The 23,345-nt window shown below is 43.1% G+C and overlaps 1 protein-coding gene across 4 annotated transcripts in view; it reads left to right on the plus strand.

The window, feature by feature from the left end:
- The first annotated feature begins 795 nt into the window (after nt 1-795).
- The window catches only part of LOC147635970 (uncharacterized), a 69,487-nt gene continuing 46,937 nt past the window's right edge, over nt 796-23,345 (plus strand). For 2 of the 4 annotated variants that reach the window (XR_015266478.1, XM_086801392.1), the window contains exon 1: nt 806-977. Coding sequence is in view for 2 of the 4 variants with exons in the window: in XM_086801392.1 (XP_086657518.1) it covers nt 923-977 (55 nt within the window). In the remaining 2 variants the exon portion in view is untranslated. Of the gene's footprint in view, nt 978-23,345 lie in introns of all 4 variants that reach the window. The other 2 variants (XM_086801390.1, XR_015266479.1) reach the window with 2 other exon arrangements.

Raw genomic sequence — 23,345 nt, forward strand, 5'->3', positions numbered from 1 at the left:
TAGCCTTAGTAGTACAAGAACAATTCTAGAAGGGTTTCATTATCCAAGAGTATAGCATCTTTTGCCCTCACAAATTGATGCACTTAAAAAGAATGTTTAGGGAGCATATTCCTAATGCTAATGCTTAAAAAATTCAGAACTCCCAATGACTGTAATAATGAAGGATTTTCCTCCATCAATCTTTTTTATTTTCAATAACAAAGAATCCTATGGATTCATATTCATAAAATTTCAAGTGCTTTCTTAAGCTCCTCTATTGCACCTCCTGATAGTTGATGTAGTGCTTCAAACAAATACTCCTACCATGGTTAGAAGTAACTTGCACCACAACCACATATTTAGCATGCTGCTCCATGATAAGCCAATAGAAGATATCCAACCACCGGTTCTATTATCAATGGCATTCACATTAACCTTAATGCTACATATCCTATGCCAACAAAACGTCGACTCAACTAACATCCCATGGATTATAGCCTAAGGATGGGCAATCTATAGTCCGATTTCTGAATGAGTGGCAAATTCGTAGCCTTGTTTTGGTGGAAAGAGCAGGCAATGCATACCCGCATGACGACATATCCGTAGGAATGGTGGTCCTGGTTCGAATATCTTGGAGAGGATGACAAACCTTTGAAACTCTAAAATTGATTCAAACAACCAAACTCTAATTGGAGAGGATGACAAACCTTTGAAACTCTAAAATTGATTCAAACAACCAAACTCTAAAGGTCATAAAGGTAATCTAATGAATTTAGAATTTTTACAAAGAGAATTTTATAAATACAACATTAGAGTTGGGAGTAGAACCTATACACGTGCAAAGGCCCTTCTGCATTTTTTTTAAAACTACAAATAACATTTGTAAAAACGCAGGCGCTTGTACGAGAAGCCATGAAAGGAACGCGAAACCTTCGAAGAAGGGATGCCTGACGAGTCCACCATGCCCAAAAACAAGCTCAAGTGGCAACGGCTGCCAGGTGCTGTCTCTTGATTCTTATATGTAGATATTTTTTTGGTGTGTTGTCTGTGCGGGGGGCTTGGGGGGTTTGGCTTAGACACGTGCAGGTCAAGGAAAAAATGCTCAGAGTACTGATTACACTAGTAATAAAAAGCTTATTTTTGAGTAGTGCAGGTCAAGGAAAAAATGCTCAGAGTACTGATTACACTAGTAATAAAAAGCTTATTTTTGAGTAGCTATCATTGTCTGTACTTAAGAGTATTGGTCGTCTCAAAAGTGATGAAGTTCCTACTGTCATTTGTTTACTACCATAATCATCAATGCTTGTGACCCAGAGTCGACCGATTTTGCTTCATATTTTGGATATATACGGTTGCACATGATGTGTGTCAACCTTGTGTCAGCCTTGAGTAGTCTCTCTTGCACGTTGTCCAGTAGGTCTATTGCCTCACGGGGTAGCACTTGCCTAGACATGTAGTAGAGATGCTTGTAAAGCCGGTTGCTTTTAAGACCGATCATAAATTGATCACTTATAAGCTTTGTCTTATAAGGATAGGCTAGCTTCAATGGGACAGTCATGATTAGGCATATTTCTTAAAAGATGCAAATATTGCCATTTTTTGTAAAAAAATATGGATTGCATCTTTAATTCTCTCCTTCTCTTCTCCACTAAAAGTGGGTGCTTTTAAATCTTTGAATACTACACCCTGGTCTCTAATTCTAGGATTCTCTTCAATTATGGTTTTATTAATTAGACAAAAGGTATGTCCAATTTATTAGGCAAGAGGTATTTTGTATGGAGAAGATTTGAGAAATATATGAATTAGCTTATGAAAATGAATAGAAAAGAGATTAAGGAATAGAGATTAGAGTTAACAATGAGTAGTTCAATGGAAACATGGAAGAGAAAGAACTTAGCTCTAATACCAATGTAATGCTCCTTGCATTATAAGCTTGAGAACTTGTAACACTAATACTTTGATTCTCCATCCAACCATATCCCAAATAGACCCTAAACTTATTATGGTTATATAGGCCTAAGTGGTGCATGATCCTCCAACTTCAGCCCCTTGACCTTTCATTGACTAAACATTGTCTTTTCAATCACCAATGCCTCTTCAACTACCCCTAGAAGGGGGCGCTCTCAACTGTGTTCCTTGGGCTTCCATTGTGCACCATTTACTTCCCTTTTTACTTTAACTTTAATGCCTATTAACCATTGCTTAGGTATTTTCTATTTGAAATCCCCTGAATCTTATTTATATGCAAACCTTTTACATATAAATAATCTTTCCTAGTCTTACCTTTTAGTGTTTCCTATCAGTCTCATAACAGTATGTGAAAAGGATAATGAATGGATCAGTTGCATTAGGGTTCCTATAATCTATGTTACGTCCACCCTGCACTGGAGTACACAGTGATACACTAGCATGCTCATCAGTGCAACATTTTGTACAAAAGTAGTACGTTTTACGAGAATATTTGTGTGTACGCCATGCGGCTGCTGTTTTAATAGCATTAAATGCTGCAATTGGTTTTGGCTGCTCCACAGGCCTTTGCCATGCTGGCTGATTAGTGTCCTATGGCACCTAGTGCTCGCCGACTGCAGGTGGGGTACTGACTGGCTGCCTTTGGTCTCCTACGGCCTGCATATTGCCTCTTGTGGGCTGGTCCTAATGCGTTTGAATGCCTGCTAATGCATGACCTAATGCGAAGGCTGACTTCTACATGCACTTATCTAATGAATTCTCCAAGTGGATTAAGAGGACTAACCTCTATGGCTCAGAGACTGACCTATGTAGCTCATGCCTGATTGTCCTTGGACTGAGGACTCACAATGGGGTCAATAATAAATGCTATTTTTCAGCATTTAATGCTGAATTTTTAGGCATTATGATGTCCCGGCAAACTGGCCGACATCCGCTGGCTGCTGGCCGACTAACAGCTTAGAGGTATATAAAAGTAGGCCTTCATTCCTCATTCAATCATTCAGTATTTCAGCAAAGTACAACAGTAGTTCAACATCCAATCATCTCTAGGCAAATAGTGAAGATCCTCTTCAGCATTTAACCAACATATGTGCAGTCCTACAGCTATTTGGACTTGCATTATTGTGGCTTTCAGTGGGTATTTGGGACCCAATAAGCTGTCGTCTACTTCACTTTCTCATTCTCTTCTCTCTGAATTTGGATGCTAAAGATTCTTACCACATAAAGGTATAAAGAAGGCCTTGTTGTGTGTTACCACGATCAACCTCAGTGCATGTAACATTGGTATCAGAGCATCAGGATGGTGACCCAACTCGGCTACCTAAAGAAGTGAGATCATCTCCAAAGGGTCTACAAGTACCTTTGTATACTTGTACTGGCCATTTCTATGAGGCCCTGCATTGTAGACATTGTCTACAAATTTTCTACCATTTATGAGTCTTTTTCAGGCTTTTTATAGCATATTTATGCTACACGATTGCTGTCGGCTTGCTACAGCTGACCGACCAGCTCATATGAGGAGGGATATATAAGGGAGCACACCCTTCTCCCTATATTTCATCTCATTCTTGCATATTTGCTAGAGGTCATTGTTATGGCTCACCCTAGCCCTCCTTGAAATATATCCAAAAAGAGATTACCTGGTGAACCGCAACTGTTGTGAGGATCTTTCCAATGGCCGAGCTCGTAACCCTTGAGGTCTCCAAGCTCTACAACTCCTTGAGAAGCAATTCCACCGCGTCTCCCGTGAGCGTTGTCACACCGCCGCGTTGCACTGCGGGTCCTCGTCCGTAGGGACACTTATACACACTCACTAGTATGCATTAGGGAGAAAGATTAGCAAGAGCAAGACTCAATTGCACATTGGGAGAGTCTTCTGTATTATGAGAGAAATTCACTTATATATATGGCCGTAAGTATTCACACTCACTTAAACTATGACCGGCCGGGCACTTTAGGCTCATAAGAGGCCTAATGCTATCACAGTGACTACTCTCATAATATATCCATGAAGTACATCACTTAGGACTTCATCCTAACTTTCTACCACACGCTCTTGAAGCGGGAATCGCCATAAATACTCCGTCACACCATTACGGGTGCCCGTCCAATGTAGCTTTGGACACTATTGCTTATATCTTGAATGTATGACTTTTTGGTGTATCTACCATGACTCCTTGATGTAAGATAATGGCGGTAGCTCTTGTTAATCCTAGAATTGGATTAACATTCCCCCCTTCCTGATGACGATCGCGTCCGCGTGATCGCGTTGAAGACCTTTGTGTGGGGAGAATGAACAAGCTTGTCGATGGCTTTGATGTTGAATGACGTTCAATGGTCTTTGTTCCTCCAAAAGGAATAAGAAAAGATAGTTGATGAATGTAGGTTAGTGGTGTATTGGGGTGGAGGGCTTTTGCGAATTGCATGTTTATATTTGTGCGAGTCTCTGTTTTTTTTCTTTTTTTCTTTTCTTTTTGGCTCAATTTGTTGTTGGCAATCATCGGTAAGGTTACATGTGATTTTTGCTAGTGGGGACACTAAGAGATGTTAATAATGGGAGAGAAGAAAGAGAAGGATCCGGAGAAACGTAGACTTAATCATCAGAATGAGATGATGACTCTCAGTTTATCATTTGATTCATTGAAGCGACATTCATCATTTGAAGTAAGTGGCTTGTGATGATGTTCCTTTGTGTGGCAAGATTCTTGTCAAATTTTGTTGAGTAGGACCTGATCTTGTCTTCTTCTGTCCATGTACTTTTTATATTTTTATGCATATTTAAGTGCTCTTAGAAGCAGATTTTCATGAAGTACAAGAATTGAGTCATATAGACTCTTATTGAACTGCTCTGTGTTGAAGTAGCTGTTAGAAGTCATCTCCTGTCTTTATCAGACACCAGGGCCTCTGTTGTGGGTGTGTCCGCCCTTTGTAGGTGTTTTCTCATTTTTCCTCACTCCTCGAATTTTTTTCCCATTTTTTCCTATTTTTACCAGGTGTGGGAGGCAGTTTTTTACACCCTGGTTGATCAAGATACTTGCCAATTTGCTGGCCAGGAGGTTCTGGATGCTGGCCGATTGCCCCTTCTGGTCCCCGACCTCTCATGCATGCTGGCCGACTATGTACAGCTGGATGGAGCTGGTCGTGGGCATGTAGGCCCAGTCGGCTGTCTTTTCCAACAGGTCGACTGCATGTATGGGGCTATATAAAATGGCCCCATGGCCCCCACACCATTGTATCTTGTTTTCATTTCAGGATCTTGTGTATAGAGAAGAGTTACACGCCTATCTCTCTCCTTCTCTTGTGCTGTCTATTTTTTGCACTCTACTTGCTCTTGCGGTCTCAGATTTGGTTATCATCTTTGTTGCGTATTTTGACATGGTATCAGAGCCCTAGGCTCTTGAAAGATCTTAGGAGTTTTCTGAGCAAGAGAAGTATTGTTGTGTTGCTGATTGGTGGATTGTTACTGTTTGGGAAGAGAAGAAGTAAGAGGAAGGCGGTCTGAGTTGTTGGACAGCCACTTGCAGGTTTAAAGTTTTTTTTCCCACCCACCCACCCTTTTTCAGGTACATTCCCGTGATGGCAGATTTGTTCGAGATGGTTGAGAAGCATGTGAAGATCCCAACACTCCCCACGTTCCCAGTGGACCGTCAGTTGGACGGGAACAATTACGACATCTGGAAGGTTATGATAGAGTCTGTGCTAGAGTTATATGACCTTGCTGATTTCATCGTTATTGGGGTTCCACGGCCGGAAGGGGAGGAAGGGGAGTTACAGTCAACGAGGAAGGACCGCGAGGCACAGGCACAGATGTGGGATCGTGTCAACGCCAGGGTCCGTTCATTTATCTTCCTCAACTGCACACCGCAAGTAATCAATCACGTAAAGCATATGACGCTGGCCAGAGGCATATGGCAGCACTTGGCTTCTCTTTATAACAGTGTATCGCCCATGAAGAGGATTTTCTTGGAAGTATAGATGCGGGTTATGAACCCTGCAAAGTCGTCGACGATGCGGGAGCACATTAATAAGCTGCAGGTCCTTCAGTAGGAAGTCCTCCAGGCTGGGAAGGAGATATCATTAGAAGATATGGCCATTACTTTGCTGTCCCACTTGCCTGCTCAGTATTCTGCTTTCTACTCCTCTTTGATTACTAGTGGCAGGCTCAGCACCATTACCTGGGAGGAGCTTGTGCCCATGGTCTTGGACCAGGAGGAATGATTCACGAACCCTTCTCACAGCGGAGGTTCGGAGGCCTTAACTGGCCAACGGCCGAAAGGCCGGAATAACAACAAGGGCAAAGGGAAGGCTTCACCGGAGAAGTCTTCTGAGAAGAAACGAGAGGTCCTGCAATTATTGTGGTGAGAAAGGCCACTATTGGAGGAAGTGTCCTAAGCGGATCGGGAAGAGTGTTGATTCTTCAGCCTCAGTTGCAAAGACTCCTGCATTTGTGTACCTAGAGATGATGGACTCAGATGCTTCATCGTCTTCGAGCGAGGAGGCAGTTGGCTTCACCGCAAAGGATACCTGGGAATGGATTCTTGATAGTGGGGCTTCCAGGCACATGACTCCGTCCCGAGACTTCTTTTTGGATCTGAAACGGTAGTCAGGAAGGCTTCACCAGAGAAGGCTTCTGAGAAGAAGCCTGACAGAGATCGAGAGAAACTGAAGGCCGAGAGGTCCTGCAATGATTGTGGCGACAAAGGCCACTATTGGAGGAAGTGTCCTAAGCGGACCGGGAAGAGTGCTGATTCTTCAGACTCAGTTGCAAAGACTCCTGCATTTGTGCACCTAGAGATGATGGACTAAGATGCTTCATCGTCTTCGAGCGAGGAGGCAGTTGGCTTCACCGCAAAGGATACCTGGGAATGGATTCTTGACACTGGGGCTTCCAGGCACATGACTCCGTCCCGAGACTTCTTTTTGGATCTGAAATGGTAGTCAGGTTGCATTTTCATTGGCGACAACTCCACCATTCTGATACACAGTGGGGGCCGGATGGATATTATTCCCGACGGCAAGGGGGGCAAGCATGCCTCTCGTGTTCTTTACGTCCCTGGTCTTGGTTTTCATCTTTTGTCAGTGCATGAAGTATGCAAGACTGGCTTTCGGGTGGAATTTGAGGAGCATTCAGTTGCTCTACGGGACCGTGAGACTGGCCAGGTTGTTTGGGAAGGCGGTGTGGAGAATGGTATCTACAAGCTCTATGCACTCTCCTCATTGACAGGTTCTCAGGTTGGAGATCTGTGGCACTTTCGTTATGGCCACTTAAATGTGGATGCACTGCGGCAAGCTTTTCGGGACCAGATGGTGGTTGGCTTGCCAGATATTGGCAGTAGGCAAGGACGTTGCAGTTCTTGCATACGTGGTAAGCAACACAGGGAATCCTTTCCGAAGTAGGCTTCTAGGCGGACTTCAACCATTGGATTTGATTGACACTGACTTGTGTGGACCTCAGCAGACACCATCATTGGGAAGACACCATCATTGGGAGGATCTCTCTATTTCATGCTGCTTGTTGATGACTGTACCAGATTCACGTGGGTCTACTTTCTTTCATAGAAGGACCAAGCTTTTGCACGGTTCAAGGATTGGCATGTGATGGTGGAAAAAGAGTCTGGATTGCAAGTAAAGACTCTCAGGGCTGACAAAGGGGGTGAATTCTCTTCGAATGTTTTTCTCAGATTTTGTGTAGACCATGGCATCAAGAGGGAATTGGCCAATACAGGATCGCCTTTAGAGAATGGAGTTGTAGAACACAAAAACAGGACTGTGGTGGAGATGGCGAGGAGCATGCTGGAGCATCGTGATCTTCCCCATCCACTTTGGGGAGAGGCTGTGGCAACGGCTGTCCATACTCTCAACTGGTCTGCAACGACTTTAGTACCTAATATGACTCCGTTTGAGACATACTTTGGCAGGAAACCTGATGTCTCCCACTTTCGTGTTTTTGGGAGTGATGCGGATGTACATATTCCGAAGAAGCAGAGGGGGAAGCTTGACTCCAAATCCCGCAAGCTTATATTTGTGGGGTATAATTCTCTTTCCAAGGGATACAGATTGTATGATCCAGAGAGGAATGAGATTGTTGTCAGCCGAGATGTGGTCTTTGATGAGCATGTTCCAGTATCCACTGTCGAGGAGCCACTACTTCTTGGAGATCCAGAGGAGTCTGATGATGATTCCCAGACCATTGTTCTAGTTGATCAACCACAGTCAGTACAGGAGGTTGAGCCCCCGCAACGGCAAGAGGCTCCACGCTTTGTTCGAGTACCCAGGTGGTTGATGGACACCCTTCGGTAGTCAGGTGTCACGGAGCTACCCTCCGAGTGGACCATAGAGGACAGCCCTCGAAGATCGCACAGAGTCCGCGACAAAAGTAATACAGCGGAGCTTCTTCAGGTAAACTATGCTTTGATGTCTCGTATTATGCAGGACAAGGAGCCCACTTCCGTTAAGGAAGCCCTTTCACAGGATACTTGGAGGAAAGCCATGTAGGTGGAACTTGATGCCATTGAGAAGAACAACACATGGGAGTTAGTACCGAGGCCGTTGAAACGGTCGGTCATTGGTGTCAAATGGGTCTTTAAGACCAAATATGCGTCAGATGGGTCGGTGGACAAACACAAAGCCAGACTCGTGGCTAAAGGTTATGCTCAAACACAAAGCCAGACTCGTGGCTAAAGGTTATGCTTAGCGGCCAGGCATCGACTACGAGGATACCTTTGCATCGACAGCAAGGATGACCACGATTCGGACCGTTCTCGCCCTTGCGTCTTCTCAGAGGTGGCCTGTGTATCAAATGGATGTAAAATCTGCGTTCCTTAATGGTGGCCTGCAGGAGAAGGTGTATGTTGAGCAGCCTCCAAGCTTTGTTGTTCCAGGATCAGAAGGGATGGTTTACAGGTTACGTAAGGCCTTGTATGGTCTTAAGTAGGCTCCCAGGGCTTGGAATCAGAAGATTGATTCCTTGAGTTTTTTGCACCTTGGCTGATCCAGATACTAGCCGACTGCTGGTCAGGAGGTTCTGGATGCTGGCCGACTGCCCCTTCTGGTCCCCAACCTCTCATGCATGCTGGCCGACTGTGTACAGCTGGCCGACTGGTGGATGGAGCTGGTCGTGGACATGTAGGCCCAGCCGGCTGTCTTTTCAACAGGCCGACTGCATGTATGGGGCCATATAAAATGGCCCCATGGTCCCCACACCATTGTATCTTGTTTTCATTTCGAGATCTTGTGTATAGAGAAGAGATACACGCCTATCTCTCTCCTTCTCTTGTGCTGTCTATTTTCTGCACTCTACTTGCTCGTGGTCTCAGATTTGGTTATCATCTCCGCTACGTATTTTGATAGTAGCCACTTGGTGAGGATTGAAAGAATTACGTCGACTTGCGAGGCTAATATAGATATCTTCACTAGGGATTGAAAATCATTTAGTTGTGAAGATTGTGGCGTCGTTTGGAGAGGTTTGTAATTTGAAGGAAAATTCGGCGATGGGTTGTACCATTGACTAGGCTTTCGCCCACCATGGCCCCCCCATCCAGAGATGTACCTGGAAGTTGTCGATGGTGAGGCTTTGGTGCAAATGTTCTCCAGTGCATGAGTATGGATATGTACTCATGGAGCAGCTGCTACATTAATTGAGCCAAACGAATAGTAAGCGATAAGCTTAACAAATATATAGTGGCTATTGTGTGATATGGTTTAATCCATGATGAGGCTTAAATGTGAAAGTGCAAGTTCTTAAGCTGTGAGATGGAACTCCGTGAATTTGTAGGTTTTGACTTGGAGGCTTTTTTTTTTTTTTGGGGGGTCTTCTAGGTCATGACTTGCAAGCAACAGCTTCTTGTGCGCTCATTTCTTACTACCAAGAGAGGGGTGACGAGCATTGTTATTTTGTTCTTGATGTGCTCCTGAGTCTCTGTATTTGATCTTGAATTTGTTGCTAAAATGATGTTGAGGCAGTAGGGAAGACCGCTGATTGTTTGCTTGAACAGACAAGCTCTTGTGTTGGTACTGAATGCACGAGAGTGGTGGAGGGATTTGCTCGTTGTTGCTTGGGATTCATTCTTGTCGAACTATAGGTGAAGTTGTTGGGGTTGAAGTCGGTGGTGAGGTTTTCTTCACATTGTTCGATTTTGGCAACCATATGATGGAATTACCATCATAGTATCCTTGTTGTTGAAGTACATGCACAGGCACCCATCTTTGATAAACACTGTAATTTGGTAGCCGATGTGCTTGGTGCTGAGGCTTTCGTCTTTGTGCAAACTTAGGGGACTTTGTGATGCGCTTGGGAACCCAAGCTTTGGTATTTCTTTGGTAGTACCCTTATGCTTGCAGCAATGTTTTTGGTATCCACACTTGTTGCATTGGTTGAGTTCTTTGAGGAACTCGCATATAGGCTTTTGTGGACGGTGTTGTGGAGTACTCTTCTTCTTTCTTGGCTTTCGAGTGCTTCGTTGAGGAAGAGTTTTTGACTGTTGAGGCACCCAAATTTGATTGTGGCACCTTCATAGTAGCTGCGTCTCTATCCACATTTTGATACTATTAAGATATCTTGATTGTGGTTGTCGTGGTGGAGTTTTCTTTTGGGGTGATGTGGAAGGTTTGAGGCCTTCCTTAACTTTGGTTGGCGCTGAGGTTGCAACTTTGAGGGTCATGGGCATTGTTGACGGTGAGGTTGGAGTCTCTTGTGGAGTGGCTATCGATGACGAAGCCTTTGAGCATGTGGTGGTCTCCTTTAGTGAGGTTTGTCGATGAAGATGTATAGGAGATGGGGTCTTTCCTTTGAGTTCTCTGTTAGAGATAGATGGTCTGGCTGTGGGAACTTCTTCAGGAATAGATGTTGATTGCGAGGTTTTGGCATTGAACTTCGTAGGTGAGGATGGGGTTGAAGGAGTAGAGGCTTTATCGGAGTTGGTTGTTGACGCAGATGGTAGGTCATTGTGTAGAGGGGCTTTTGTGGAAGAGGCTTGTATCCTTTTGCGTTTAGCATCATAGATATCCATTAAAGTTGGATCCTCTTCCTGGCAGTATGGTATTGTCAACTCTTTGTCGTTGACCATCACGATGACTCTATTGCTAGCAAAGCACAGTGGTGCTTGGGCAGCAACAGTCCATTTATGCCCCAAGATTAAATCTGCTTTCAACACATACTCAACCACAAAAAACTTGCAATTGATGGGGTTAGTTTCAATATACATTGTATGTTCAAAGTATCCCATACATGGCATGTTCAAGTCTTGTGTGAAGGTAATCCTTTCAGGATGGCATGTTCAAGTCTTGTGTGAAGGTAATCCTTTCAGGATGTGTCGTAAGTGTTGGTTAACCTAACAATTCCCATAGCTTGAGGGTCATGAGATTATGTTCATGTGTTGGATAAAGCTGTGCTTGAGCTGTGGTGATTTTATTTAAAATTTCCAATCCAATTTTTCAGTAAGATATGTTGGAAGTTCCAGCTCTTGCAAGGTTTCTTCCTCTCGTAATAGCAATTATACATTGCCTGCAAGAGTGTTCAAGGTGACTGTTTGCATGGATTCATCTAGTGAATACAATGATCACTTATCCAAGGTCCGCCAAGGATGACATCATACTCAAGGGAATCTAATGTAACATGGAATGTAAATTCTATATCGCCATCAATTGTTCGAGTAGTGTATCTAAAGGAACATGGAACTTCAATGTTTTGTCCATTGGCTCCTCTTGCAAGACTATTGCTTGTAGGGATGAGTTTAGGTTGTCCCAATGACACCCAAGTGTCTATTATCATGATGTTATGACTTGCTCGAGGGCTAATCAAAGCGCGTTTGCGCTGAACATCATTGCCTGTAGGGAAATCCAACCATACCATGATAGAATCCTTCAAAGGAACCATGGGTGTTTCGGTTATTTTTCAGTTTCAAATCTTGTGTTTGTTTCATATTTCCATTCACTTTCATCCTCTGTTTGGGTCTCAGCTTTTTCAAGAGTACCCAATGTGTACAATGGCACACTTGGTCCTCTGACAATTCTTAATAAGGGCTGTTTGGAAACTTGCGAATCCTAACATTCCTGTTTTATGTAGTTTGTTATGTCCTTGTATAACTCAGGTTGAGCCATTAAAGGTGCAAGTGTTGATGTGATGCTGGCTTTATCATGAGAGAAGAGCATTCCTCCGAATGAGGTTTTGAGAGACTGCTTTAATCTTGTAAGGGAATTAATCGAATTCCTCGCGTGCTTTCTCAAGCCTATAGTTCGTACAGTCTGTTTCAAATGACTCTTCTATAGAGAGTATGTCTTCCTCTTGAAAGGGAAAGCGGTACTCCTCTAGGCTTTGTATTTTGGTTGCTGTTTTAGGTTTGGCATTATGAGGTTCAATCACAACCGGTGACCCTGTAAGACATTCAACCAAGCTAAGCATGCTCTCTTGAGCTTGCTTTTTGCGTTTTGCATGTCCTGTGATCATTATTATTCATTTGGGGTGGTTGGGTGGGTTCTAGTTTCTTGATTGGTCTATGTAGTGCAGTGAGCGAAGAGTAAGAACTTGTTTCATCCTCACTTAGTGATGTACTAGAACTTGCGGGAATGTTAGGCAAGGGACCAAAGCCTAGTGGGATCGAAGTCATAGGGGGTGTAAAACCTGATGACACGCTTGTTATAGGCATGGCCAATGGCATTGGGAGGTAAATTTGCGGCATAGATCTCAATGGCTCGAAGATGTCAGCCATTGGGTTTAGTCCTTGTGTGATCCTTGGCAATCCCTCCATCGTGGCCATGTAGGAGTGCCTAAATGCTCCTTAATGAGCAATCACAGTTTTTTTTAATAAAAATTATACTTTCCCACAGCCTGTTACAGTCTCAAAAGGCTTGGCGTACTCTTCGTTGGATCAAAAGGGTGTCCGTTTGTCCTAATTAGCTTAGGTGCTATATGCACGTGAACGACCTCTTAGAGATATTTTTTCGGAAAAAGCGTTTGCTAGGAACTTCCCAGATGGAAGAGGAGGTCCTAAAACCTATTTTCCATCACTGTCTCAAGACGAAAAAATTTTCAAAGAATTTTTTTCCCTGTTTCGTAGCACGTTTTTTATTTTCCTTTTGGGGGGAATATTTTTTGAATTTAAAATGAAAGGGATACGGGCATTTTTCCAAAAAAGGTAAGTGGAATAAAAAAAGTCAACTTTTTAATCACATCCCTTATACCCTTCATAAATGACTTCCAAAATGGACAAATTGACAACTCATGAGCATCTTTTCATTGAATGCTCATTAGCCTTAATGAGTTATGTAGAAAAGTGATTAAGAATTAATCCAAGATTAATCCTTTCACTAATCTTACTCAACCCTAAGCCAACGACTTGGGCACAATTTGAAGACGTTTTCAAGAAAGAATTCCTCAAGAAAGAGGATGATTACGATGTTGTTGCCCGGTTTTCAGCTTTGACCATGACCTTGCAGCACCTGACTTATGAGGTCTTCGTGACTTGCAGATGAAAGCTACAAAGATGGATCCCACTACTCTTTTGGGGTTTTTCGTAGCTGGTTTACTAGACTCGTACCGATTACAGGTTAAAAATAACAAATGTAAAACATTGGACGAGGCCATTCATTCAGCTCGTATCTATGATGATACGATGGTCTCTTCCAAGTCGAAACCCGTTACCGAGCAGGGGAACAAGCATAAAAGAAAGTTCTCCGCACCTATGGCTAACACGACAGAAGGAAAGTCTTCGGACCAACCTTCGAAGAATTCAAGTTCGACATAGCGAAGAAGAACATTCCCGCAAGTCCTATAGGCAAGGGACCAAAGCCTGGTGGGATCGAAGTCATAGGGGGTGTAAAACCTGATGACACACTTGTTATAGGCATGGCCAATGGCATTGGGAGGTGAATTTGCGGCATAGATCTCAATGGCTCGAAGATGTCAGCCATTGGGTTTAGTCCTTGTGTGATCCTTGGCAATCCCTCCATCGTGGCCATGTCGGAGTGCCTAAATGCTCCTTAATGAGCAATCACAGTTTTTTAAAAAAAAAATTATACTTTCCCACAGCTTGTTACAGTCTCAAAAGGCTTGGCGTACTCTTCGTTGGATCAAAAGGGTATCCGTTTGTCCTAATTAGCTTAGGTGCTATATGCACGCGAACGACCTCTTAGAGATATTTTTTCGGAAAAAGCGTTTGCTAGGAACTTCCCAGATGGAAGAGGAGGTCCTAAAATCTATTTTCCATCACTGTCTCAAGACGAAAAAATTTTCAAAGAATTTTTTTCCCTGTTTCGTAGCACGTTTTTTATTTTCCTTTTTGGGGGAATATTTTTTGAATTTAAAATGAAAGGGATACGGACATTTTTTCAAAAAAGGTAAGTGGAATAAAAAAAGTCAACTTTTTAATCACACCCCTTACACCCTTCATAAATGACTTCCAAAATGGACAAATTGACAACTCATGAGCATCTTTTCATTGAATGCTCATTAGCCTTAATGAGTTATGTAGAAAAGTGATTAAGAATTAATCCAAGATTAATTCTTTCACTAATCTTACTCAACCCTAAGCCAACGACTTGGGCACAATTTGAAGACGTTTTCAAGAAAGAATTCCTCAAGAAAGAGGATGATTACGATGTTGTTGCTCGGTTTTCAGCTTTGACCATGACCTCGCAGCACCTGACTTATGAGGTCTACCTCCATAAGTTTCGTGACTTACAGATGAAAGCTACAAAGATGGATTCCACTACTCTTTTGGGGTTTTTCGTAGCTGGTTTACCAGACTCGTACCGATTACAGGTTAAAAATAACAAATGTAAAACATTGGACGAGGCCATTCATTCAGCTCGTATCTATGATGATACGATGGTCTCTTCCAAGTCGAAACCCGTTACCGAGCAGGGGAACAAGCATAAAAGAAAGTTCTCCGCACCTATGGCTAACACGACAGAAGGAAAGTCTTCGGATCAACCTTCGAAGAATTCAAGTTCGACACCAGCGAAGAAGAACATTCCCGCAAGTCCTATAGGCAAGGGACTAAAGCCTGGTGGGATCGAAGTCATAGGGGGTGTAAAACCTGATGACACGCTTGTTATAGGCATGGCCAATGGCATTGGGAGGTGAATTTGTGGCATAGATCTCAATGGCTCGAAGATGTCAGCCATTGGGTTTAGTCCTTGTGTGATCCTTGGCAATCCCTCCATCGTGGCCATGTCGGAGTGCCTAAATGCTCCTTAATGAGCAATCACAGTTTTTTTAAAAAAAAATTATACTCTCCCACAGCCTGTTACAGTCTCAAAAGGCTTGGCGTACTCTTCGTTGACCAAGATTAATCCTTTCACTAATCTTACTCAACCCTAAGCCAACGACTTGGGCACAATTTGAAGACGTTTTCAAGAAAGAATTCCTCAAGAAAGAGGATGATTACGATGTTGTTTCCCGGTTTTCAGCTTTAACCATGACCTCGCAGCACCTGACTTATGAGGTCTACCTCCATAAGTTTCGTGACTTGCAGAGGAAAGCTACAAAGATGGATCCCACTACTCTTTTGGGGTTTTTCGTAGCTGGTTTACCAGACTCGTACCGATTACAGGTTAAAAATAACAAATGTAAAACATTGGACGAGGCCATTCATTCAGCTCGCATCTATGATGATACGATGGTCTCTTCCAAGTCGAAACCCGTTACCGAGCAGGGGAACAAGCATAAAAGAAAGTTCTCCGCACCTATGGCTAACACGACAGAAGGAAAGTCTTCGGACCAACCTTCGAAGAATTCAAGTTCGACACCAGCGAAGAAGAACATTCCCGCAAGTCCTATAGGCAAGGGACCAAAGCCTGGTGGGATCGAAGTCATAGGGGGTGTAAAACCTGATGACACGCTTGTTATAGGCATGGCCAATGGCATTGGGAGGTGAATTTGCGGCATAGATCTCAATCGCTCGAAGATGTCAGCCATTGGGTTTAGTCCTTGTGTGATCCTTGGCAATCCCTCCATTGTGGCCATGTCGGAGTGCCTAAATGCTCCTTAATGAGCAATCACAGTTTTTTTTAAAAAAAATTATACTTTCCCACAGCCTGTTTACAGTCTCAAAAGGCTTGGCGTACTCTTCGTTGGATCAAAAGGGTGTCCGTTTGTCCTAATTAGCTTAGGTGCTATATGCACGTGAACGACCTCTTAGAGATATTTTTTCGAAAAAAGCATTTGCTAGGAACTTCCCAGATGGAAGAGGAGGTCCTAAAACCTATTTTCCATCACTGTCTCAAGACGAAAAAATTTTCAAAGAATTTTTTTCCCTGTTTCGTAGCACGTTTTTTATTTTCCTTTTGGGGGAAATATTTTTTGAATTTAAAATGAAAGGGATACGGGCATTTTTTCAAAAAAGGTAAGTGGAATAAAAAAAGTCAACTTTTTAATCACACCCCTTACACCCCTTCATAAATGACTTCCAAAATAGACAAATTGACAACTCATGAGTATCTTTTCATTGAATGCTCATTAGCCTTAATGAGTTATGTAGAAAAGTGATTAAGAATTAATCCAAGATTAATCCTTTCACTAATCTTACTCAACCCTAAGCCAACGACTTGGGCACAATTTGAAGACGTTTTCAAGAAAGAATTCCTCAAGAAAGAGGATGATTACGATGTTGTTGCCCGGTTTTCAGCTTTGACCATGACCTCGCAGCACCTGACTTATGAGGTCTACCTCCATAAGTTTCGTGACTTGCAGCAGATGAAAGCTACAAAGATGGATTCCACTACTCTTTTGGGGTTTTTCGTAGCTGGTTTACCAGACTCGTACCGATTACAGGTTAAAAATAACAAACGTAAAACATTGGACGAGGCCATTCATTCAGCTCGTATCTATGATGATACGATGGTCTCTTCCAAGTCGAAACCCGTTACCGAGCAGGGGAACAAGCATAAAAGAAAGTTCTCCGCACCTATGGCTAACACAACAGAAGGAAAGTCTTCAGACCAACCTTCGAAGAATTCAAGTTCGACACCAGCGAAGAAGAAACGACTCCTTAGGGCTTTGAAGCTCAAGAAGGAAGGACGTTGTTTTATCTGCGAAGAAAAAGGACACATGCGTAACGAATGCCCAAAGCAAAAGGGTACCAAGTCAAACGCAGGACCCAAGCCAAAGGCAGCTAACCAGTTGTCTTTGACAGGTAAGTCAATTACTGTACTTTCTCGCCCTAGTACTTGTTCTGATTGTCTGTCCAATTCTAAAGTATTTGGCTTGCATGATCTTCTCCGAGTTTATGGAGAAGTGAATGGCCATAAAATTCACCTTCTTTTAGACCCTGGCAGTTCGCATAACTTTGTTAACTACAAACTTGTGCAGAAATTGAGTCTTGATACGACACTCAGCGACCATACCTATGAGGTACGTCTACCTGCGGGAAGGCAAGTTTGGGATCGCAAGGTGGAGATGCTTCCAATCCAGATTCAGGACTACAAAGACACTCTGGAATGCTATGTTATGCATCTGGAAAATGTAGACTTGTTATTAGGGATTGAGTGGTTTAAGACTCTTGAAGTCCAGATAGATTGGTCTAGTCATATTTTTTCTTTTCAGCATAGGGACACCAAGTATAGTATTTTAGGTTATTGTATTCATCCTTCTCAGGGACCTCTTGTAAATACAATTGATTTTGGAAATATAATGGATTCTTCTTTGTATACTGCTTTCCATTGTGTATTGATTCCACTTTCTTCTTTTCTCATCCCTTCTTTGGATGTAAATGAATTAAGTGTGTTTGAAAGCAAAGAATTACAAAAGATACTTGATTCGTTTCAAGATAGTTGGGATGCACCTGTGTTGCTTAGGAGAAAGAAGGACAATACTTGGAGAATGTGTATAGATTACAAGAGATTGAACAAGCTGACCATTAAGAACCGTTATCCTCTTCCTAGATCAGATGACCTGATTGACCGGTTAGCAAGAGCGAAATATTTCACGAAGATAGATTTACGTACTGGCTATCACCAGATACGTATTCATGAAAGGCATGTTGAAAGAACCGCCTTTCGGACTAGGTATGGCCATTACGAGTTTCTCGTATTACCTTTTGGATTAACCAATGCTCCAGCCACTTTCCAGCAAATGATGAACGATTTTTTTCATGAACATTTGGCGAAATTTGTGGTGGTGTTCCTGGATGATATTCTGATTTATAGTCGTACTCTTGATGATCATGTGAGACACCTCACGATTGTCTTAGCTATTTTAAGACAGAATCGACTATATGCTAAGTTGAGTAAATGTGAGTTCTTTATGACCGACATCATTTACTTGGGACACAAGATCACTAGAGATGGATTGAGCATTGACTATGACCGAGTTCAGAAGGTTCTGGACTGGCCTATACCACGAACAGTGAAACAACTTCATTCTTTTCTCGGTTTTGTTGTTTTTTTCCGGAAATCTGTACGGGAGTACTCTCAGCTCACACTACCGATGACGGACTTATTGAAAGGTCGTGGACGTAAGTCAAATCAGTCTATCACTTGGAATAACCATTTGGATATGGCCTTCAGACTTTTGAAAGATAAAGTCAAGGAAGCACCTATCTTAGCATTGCCTGATCCTAGTCGGCCTTATGTTCTTGAAACTGATGCCAGTGACTATGCTATTGGGGCTGCTTTATTTCAAGATGGTAGACCGGTTGCTTTTGAAAGTAAAAAGCTAGACGACACTCAATCTCGTTGGCCAACCCTTGAGAAGGAGCTTTATGCTGTGATTCATGCTCTCAAGGTTTGGAGACATTATTTATATGGCTCCAAGTTTGTGGTATTGACTGATCAAATCAGTCAATTAAGTATGTGTGTGATGCGGATGATTTGAGAGGCAGGAAAGCTCGTTGGGCAGAGTTAATGCAAGATTTTGATTTTGAGATCCGTTTTATCGGAAAGGGTCCATGAATAGTATTGTAGATGCACTTAGTCGGATTAGAGAGGTGAATACTTTGTCGTTCACCGAGATTTCTATTGACATTTTTTAGAATTGAGAGGGCTTTGCAGGATTGATAGTTATTTTGGTCCATTTTGGCAGAAGATCTAGGACGGGAGCTCATTGATTGACCAAGACTTGATGATTGAGCAGTCTACCATTCAGGCTGCAGGAGGCCAGTGGATGATTCGGAATGGTTTGCTATTCCGTACTAGCAAAATTTGTTTACCACACATCCCGGACATTAGGTCCAAGATTCTTAAGGAGTGTCACGACGCCCCTTGTGCTGGACACCCTGGGGTACACAGGATACTATCGTTAGTGAAACACACTTTTTATTGGCCGAAGATGAAAGGGTATGTAGAAGATTATGTTCTCAAGTGTCAAATTTGTCAAGCAAATAAAACTGAACGCTTTAGACAGGCTGGGTTGTTGCATCCTTTGCAAATCCCAGGTAATAAATGGGAAAGTATTTCCATGGATTTTATTACCGGATTGCCAAGAACACATCACGGCCACGATTCTATTTGGATTGTGGTAGATCGCTTGACAAAAATGGCTAGATTTTTACCGACCCGGAGGACTATTACAGCTACGTAATTAGCACGGCAGTTTATTGAGCAATTGTTTAGACTGTACGGGTTACCGTAGGACATAGTCAGTGATAGGGACTCTAAGTTTACGAGTGATTTTTGGAAACTTGTTTTTGAGAAGTGGAAACAACTTTGAATTTGAGTTCCTCTGATCATCCTCAATGTGATGGCCAGACTGAAAGAGTGAATCAGATTTTGGAGGATATGCTTCGAGCATATGTATCCAAAAGACAGAGTTCATGGGAGGATTATCTTCCTATGTTAGAATTTGCATATAACAGTACTAAGCGTACGAGTACAGGATTTAGTCCTTTCATGCTTATGTATGGTTTTCAACCTAGATCACCTGTTACAGTTGGATTCTCAGGACTTCAGCATGATGCAGCACGTAATTTTTTGCAAGATATGCAGGAAATGTTACAAGTTGCGAAGGAATCTATTAGAAGTGCTCAAGACCGAGACAGGTTTTATTCTAATAGACATCGTTCACCTAGAGAGTTCTCTGAAGGAACGATAGTGTATTTGCGAGTTCCGAAAGATTCTGAGACTTTACGGACAGGTAGATCTCCGAAATTATCCCCTAGATACTGTGGACCATTTCGTATTACACTACGGATTGGTTCAGTTGCATATGAATTGGATTTGCCTTCTCATGTGAAAGTTCATCCTGTATTTCATGTCAGTAGACTTAAGGAAGTACTGGGTGGAGCAGATCAGTTAGTTACTCCTCAAGAAATTATAGATGTTGAGGACATGACATTTGTTCCGCACGAACCTGAAAAGATTCTTGGATTTCGTGAACGAAGATTGCGTAATACGCTTATCACGGAATACAAGATCAAGTGGAAGGATCATGTTGAGGAGGACGCTACATGGGAGACATTGACTACTCTTCAGAGAGATTACCCTGGCTTTTTAGTGAGCTCAGGAGTGAGCTCTTAGAGGAAGGGGAGTATGTCATGTGCACAGTGTGTATCTACCGTGTGCTATACGCATGCAAGACTAGTTTCGAGGCTTGGGGAAGCTTGGAACTAGGCAGGCTGATTGACGAGCTGAGTTAGACTAACGGGCGGGCACCCAAGTATGGACGGCGGGCGGCCAAGTGTGGATGCCCGATGACCGGCCAAGAGCCTATAAAAGGGTGGCCAAGGTTAGTTATTGGGATATAGAGAGTCTCGCGAGTTTGTGAGAGCTCTATGGTCTTGGAGCCTGGATCTAGTGCAGACGTGCACCTGCTTTACGCAGCCGAGGCCGGCAGCGATCTCGAGGTCCGCGAGGGCAGCTTCGTGGCGGTATGGGACGTCGCGAGGAGGAGATTGGTCGGTACGTCATCCTAGTTAGCTCAGCTTGTGGCTCGGTGGGGACAGCCAAGACTGTGGGCTTGCCCACGGCTGTCATGGTTGGGTGGTGAGTCAGGCTTGCACCCCCTTGTTTGTTTGTTTGTTCGTTTGTTTGCAGGATTCGAGTTTCGAACCAAGATCGATCACGAGGGGATCCATGGGGATTTGACAAATACCCAAAGCAGCTACCATCTGAGTGGATATGAAATTTTCAGATGCACAATCATCAAACATGAACAAAGCGGGCTGATCTTTGAGCTGTCCCCAAGCTTTACATACAATCCTATCTTTGCTATCATGTGAAGTGTTGCCCTGCACATCCGGAACCATATGCACATTAGGCTTTGATGCATTTGCATTATCACGCTTATTCTTGTTTGGGCATGCCTTTGCAATATGCTCGGTGCTACCACAAGTAAAGTGTTTCCCCTCACTCATATATGGCTTTTTCTGTTCCGGAGTGAGACCATAGTCTCTCAGTTTGAAGGGACGCTTCTTGGTAGTGTTATTTTGAGCCTTTGGACTACTTTTATCTTGATTTTGGTCCTTTTTAGGTGGCTGTTCATCATTTTGCAGGTTTTGGACAGCCCTCTCTTTGCCTTGAAATGAGGGTTTAGCCTTATTGGATTGACTCAATTTGAGTTCCAATTGCTCGGCGGCGGCTACGATTAATTGGTGTAAGGTATGACCAGGATACATTTGTAGTCCCGCTTTGTACACGGGTTGCAATCTCGATTGAAACCTTCTCTTCCTTTCCGCCTCGGTGACATGCATAAATGGAGATACCTCCAAAAGCACTTTCCAAAACTTTTGTACGTATGCATTTACCAATTCCCCCTCATTTTACTTTACCTAATCCCACTTCATTGTTATCTCATTCAATGCATTGGGAGGCAAGAATTGAGCATAGAACCTCTCCTTGAACTCTTCCCATGATCTAACAGGATTCGGTGAGAGCTTCTCCGTGAGCCACCAATGGGCAGCAGTGCCTTTCATGAACATGCTTACATGCCGGATCATGGATTTCTGAGTCAAATCCTCATCACTGAAAGCAATATTAAACTGGGCAATAAAAGCAAGTGCCTTTGATGCATCATATTCTCCATGATATGTGTCAAACTCCACAGATTTGTCTCGGGCTTTAAAGTCACGAGACTTTGATGCATGTGTGTGCATCTCGACATGTTTTCCCCCGTGTTTGTCCATTGGGATAGCCCCTGTGACTGGCATCATTTTAGGACCAAAAGGTGATGCATAAGGCATAGATACATGTGCCCTGTAAGCATGAGGCATGGCTGGCCCCTCAACATGCATTGATACATTTTCAGCCATAACTTCTCCCTCACGAGCACACTCGAAGGCATGAGTGGCGTGAGAGATATGCGGAATATCTGCACCAACAGAAAATTGCAGCCCATGTTGCATGTGTTGTGCATGCACATTTTCAGCTAGCAATGGCATTTGACATACATTTTGACCACTGTCATAAACATTGTATCCTTCACGGGCTACATAAGGTATTCCTGCATGGCGTGAAGTCATTGATTGTTCCTCTCCCATAGCATGGAGATTCATCCTCTTAGACATAAGTTCTTGTTCGGGCACTTGTGGGGATTCCAAGACATATGGGATGGTTGTCTTTTTTGCATAGGCATCCTCGGTACGAGCCAAGTATGCACGTGCTGCATCCCTCGGTTGCATGTGCAACTCTTGAGCAATCATTGCCATTGCATGATCCATATAAGATTCAGCTTTCTTGGCCTTCAAACGGTCATGTACCAATGGATCCTCACGGCGGTAGAGATTCAATTCTTCTTGTTGTGCATGGAGAAGAGCCTGCATACGAGTAAGTTCAGTCCTCAAGACTATGAACTCTTCTTCCTACATCTTCTCTTTGCCACTGGACGGCTGTCCCACATATTCATGTTCCCTATTGTGCACCACATGAGTTTGCTCATCTTGTAAAGCATTGGAAGCATGCATTTCATTGTCCCTGCCTCTTGTGTTAGCATCTCCAACATTCATTGTATGGCTGTCCATAATGTTCTAAGTGTAGAGATAGCTAGTGTTCAAGGTGATCGTCTCTTACGATAGAAGTGAAAGAGAACCGTATGCTTTGATACCAATGTAACTTGGTTGAATACAATGCTAATCAATACACTTAAATACACTAAGATTTGATGGACACTTGCTGAATTGACAAGAGACACACAATGAGCCGGAACGGCCGACCCCTCCCTGAAATAAAGTATATTGATCTTGGGAGAATCAAGTACATAGTGTCATGGGCATTTCTGACCAGATTTCCATACCAATGCATATGAATACAGTATTGCAAACAAGTGGTTGTCGATGTAGACTTGCAACGCACACTACCCTCTCAAGTGTCCATGTGCTCTACCATCTGCCCTCTATTGTTCCACACTACCCTCTTAAGTGTCCATGTTCCCTACCATCTGCTCTCTATTGTTCCACCAACACATGGTAGCAACAATCTGCAAGAGAGCACGTAGGATAAGAGAACACTACACAGGGTATGTGATCTTGTAA

Source organism: Cibotium barometz, chromosome 8 (assembly GCF_041138505.1).
Source record: "Cibotium barometz isolate CiBa-2024 chromosome 8, ASM4113850v1, whole genome shotgun sequence".
NCBI lineage: Eukaryota > Viridiplantae > Streptophyta > Polypodiopsida > Cyatheales > Cibotiaceae > Cibotium > Cibotium barometz.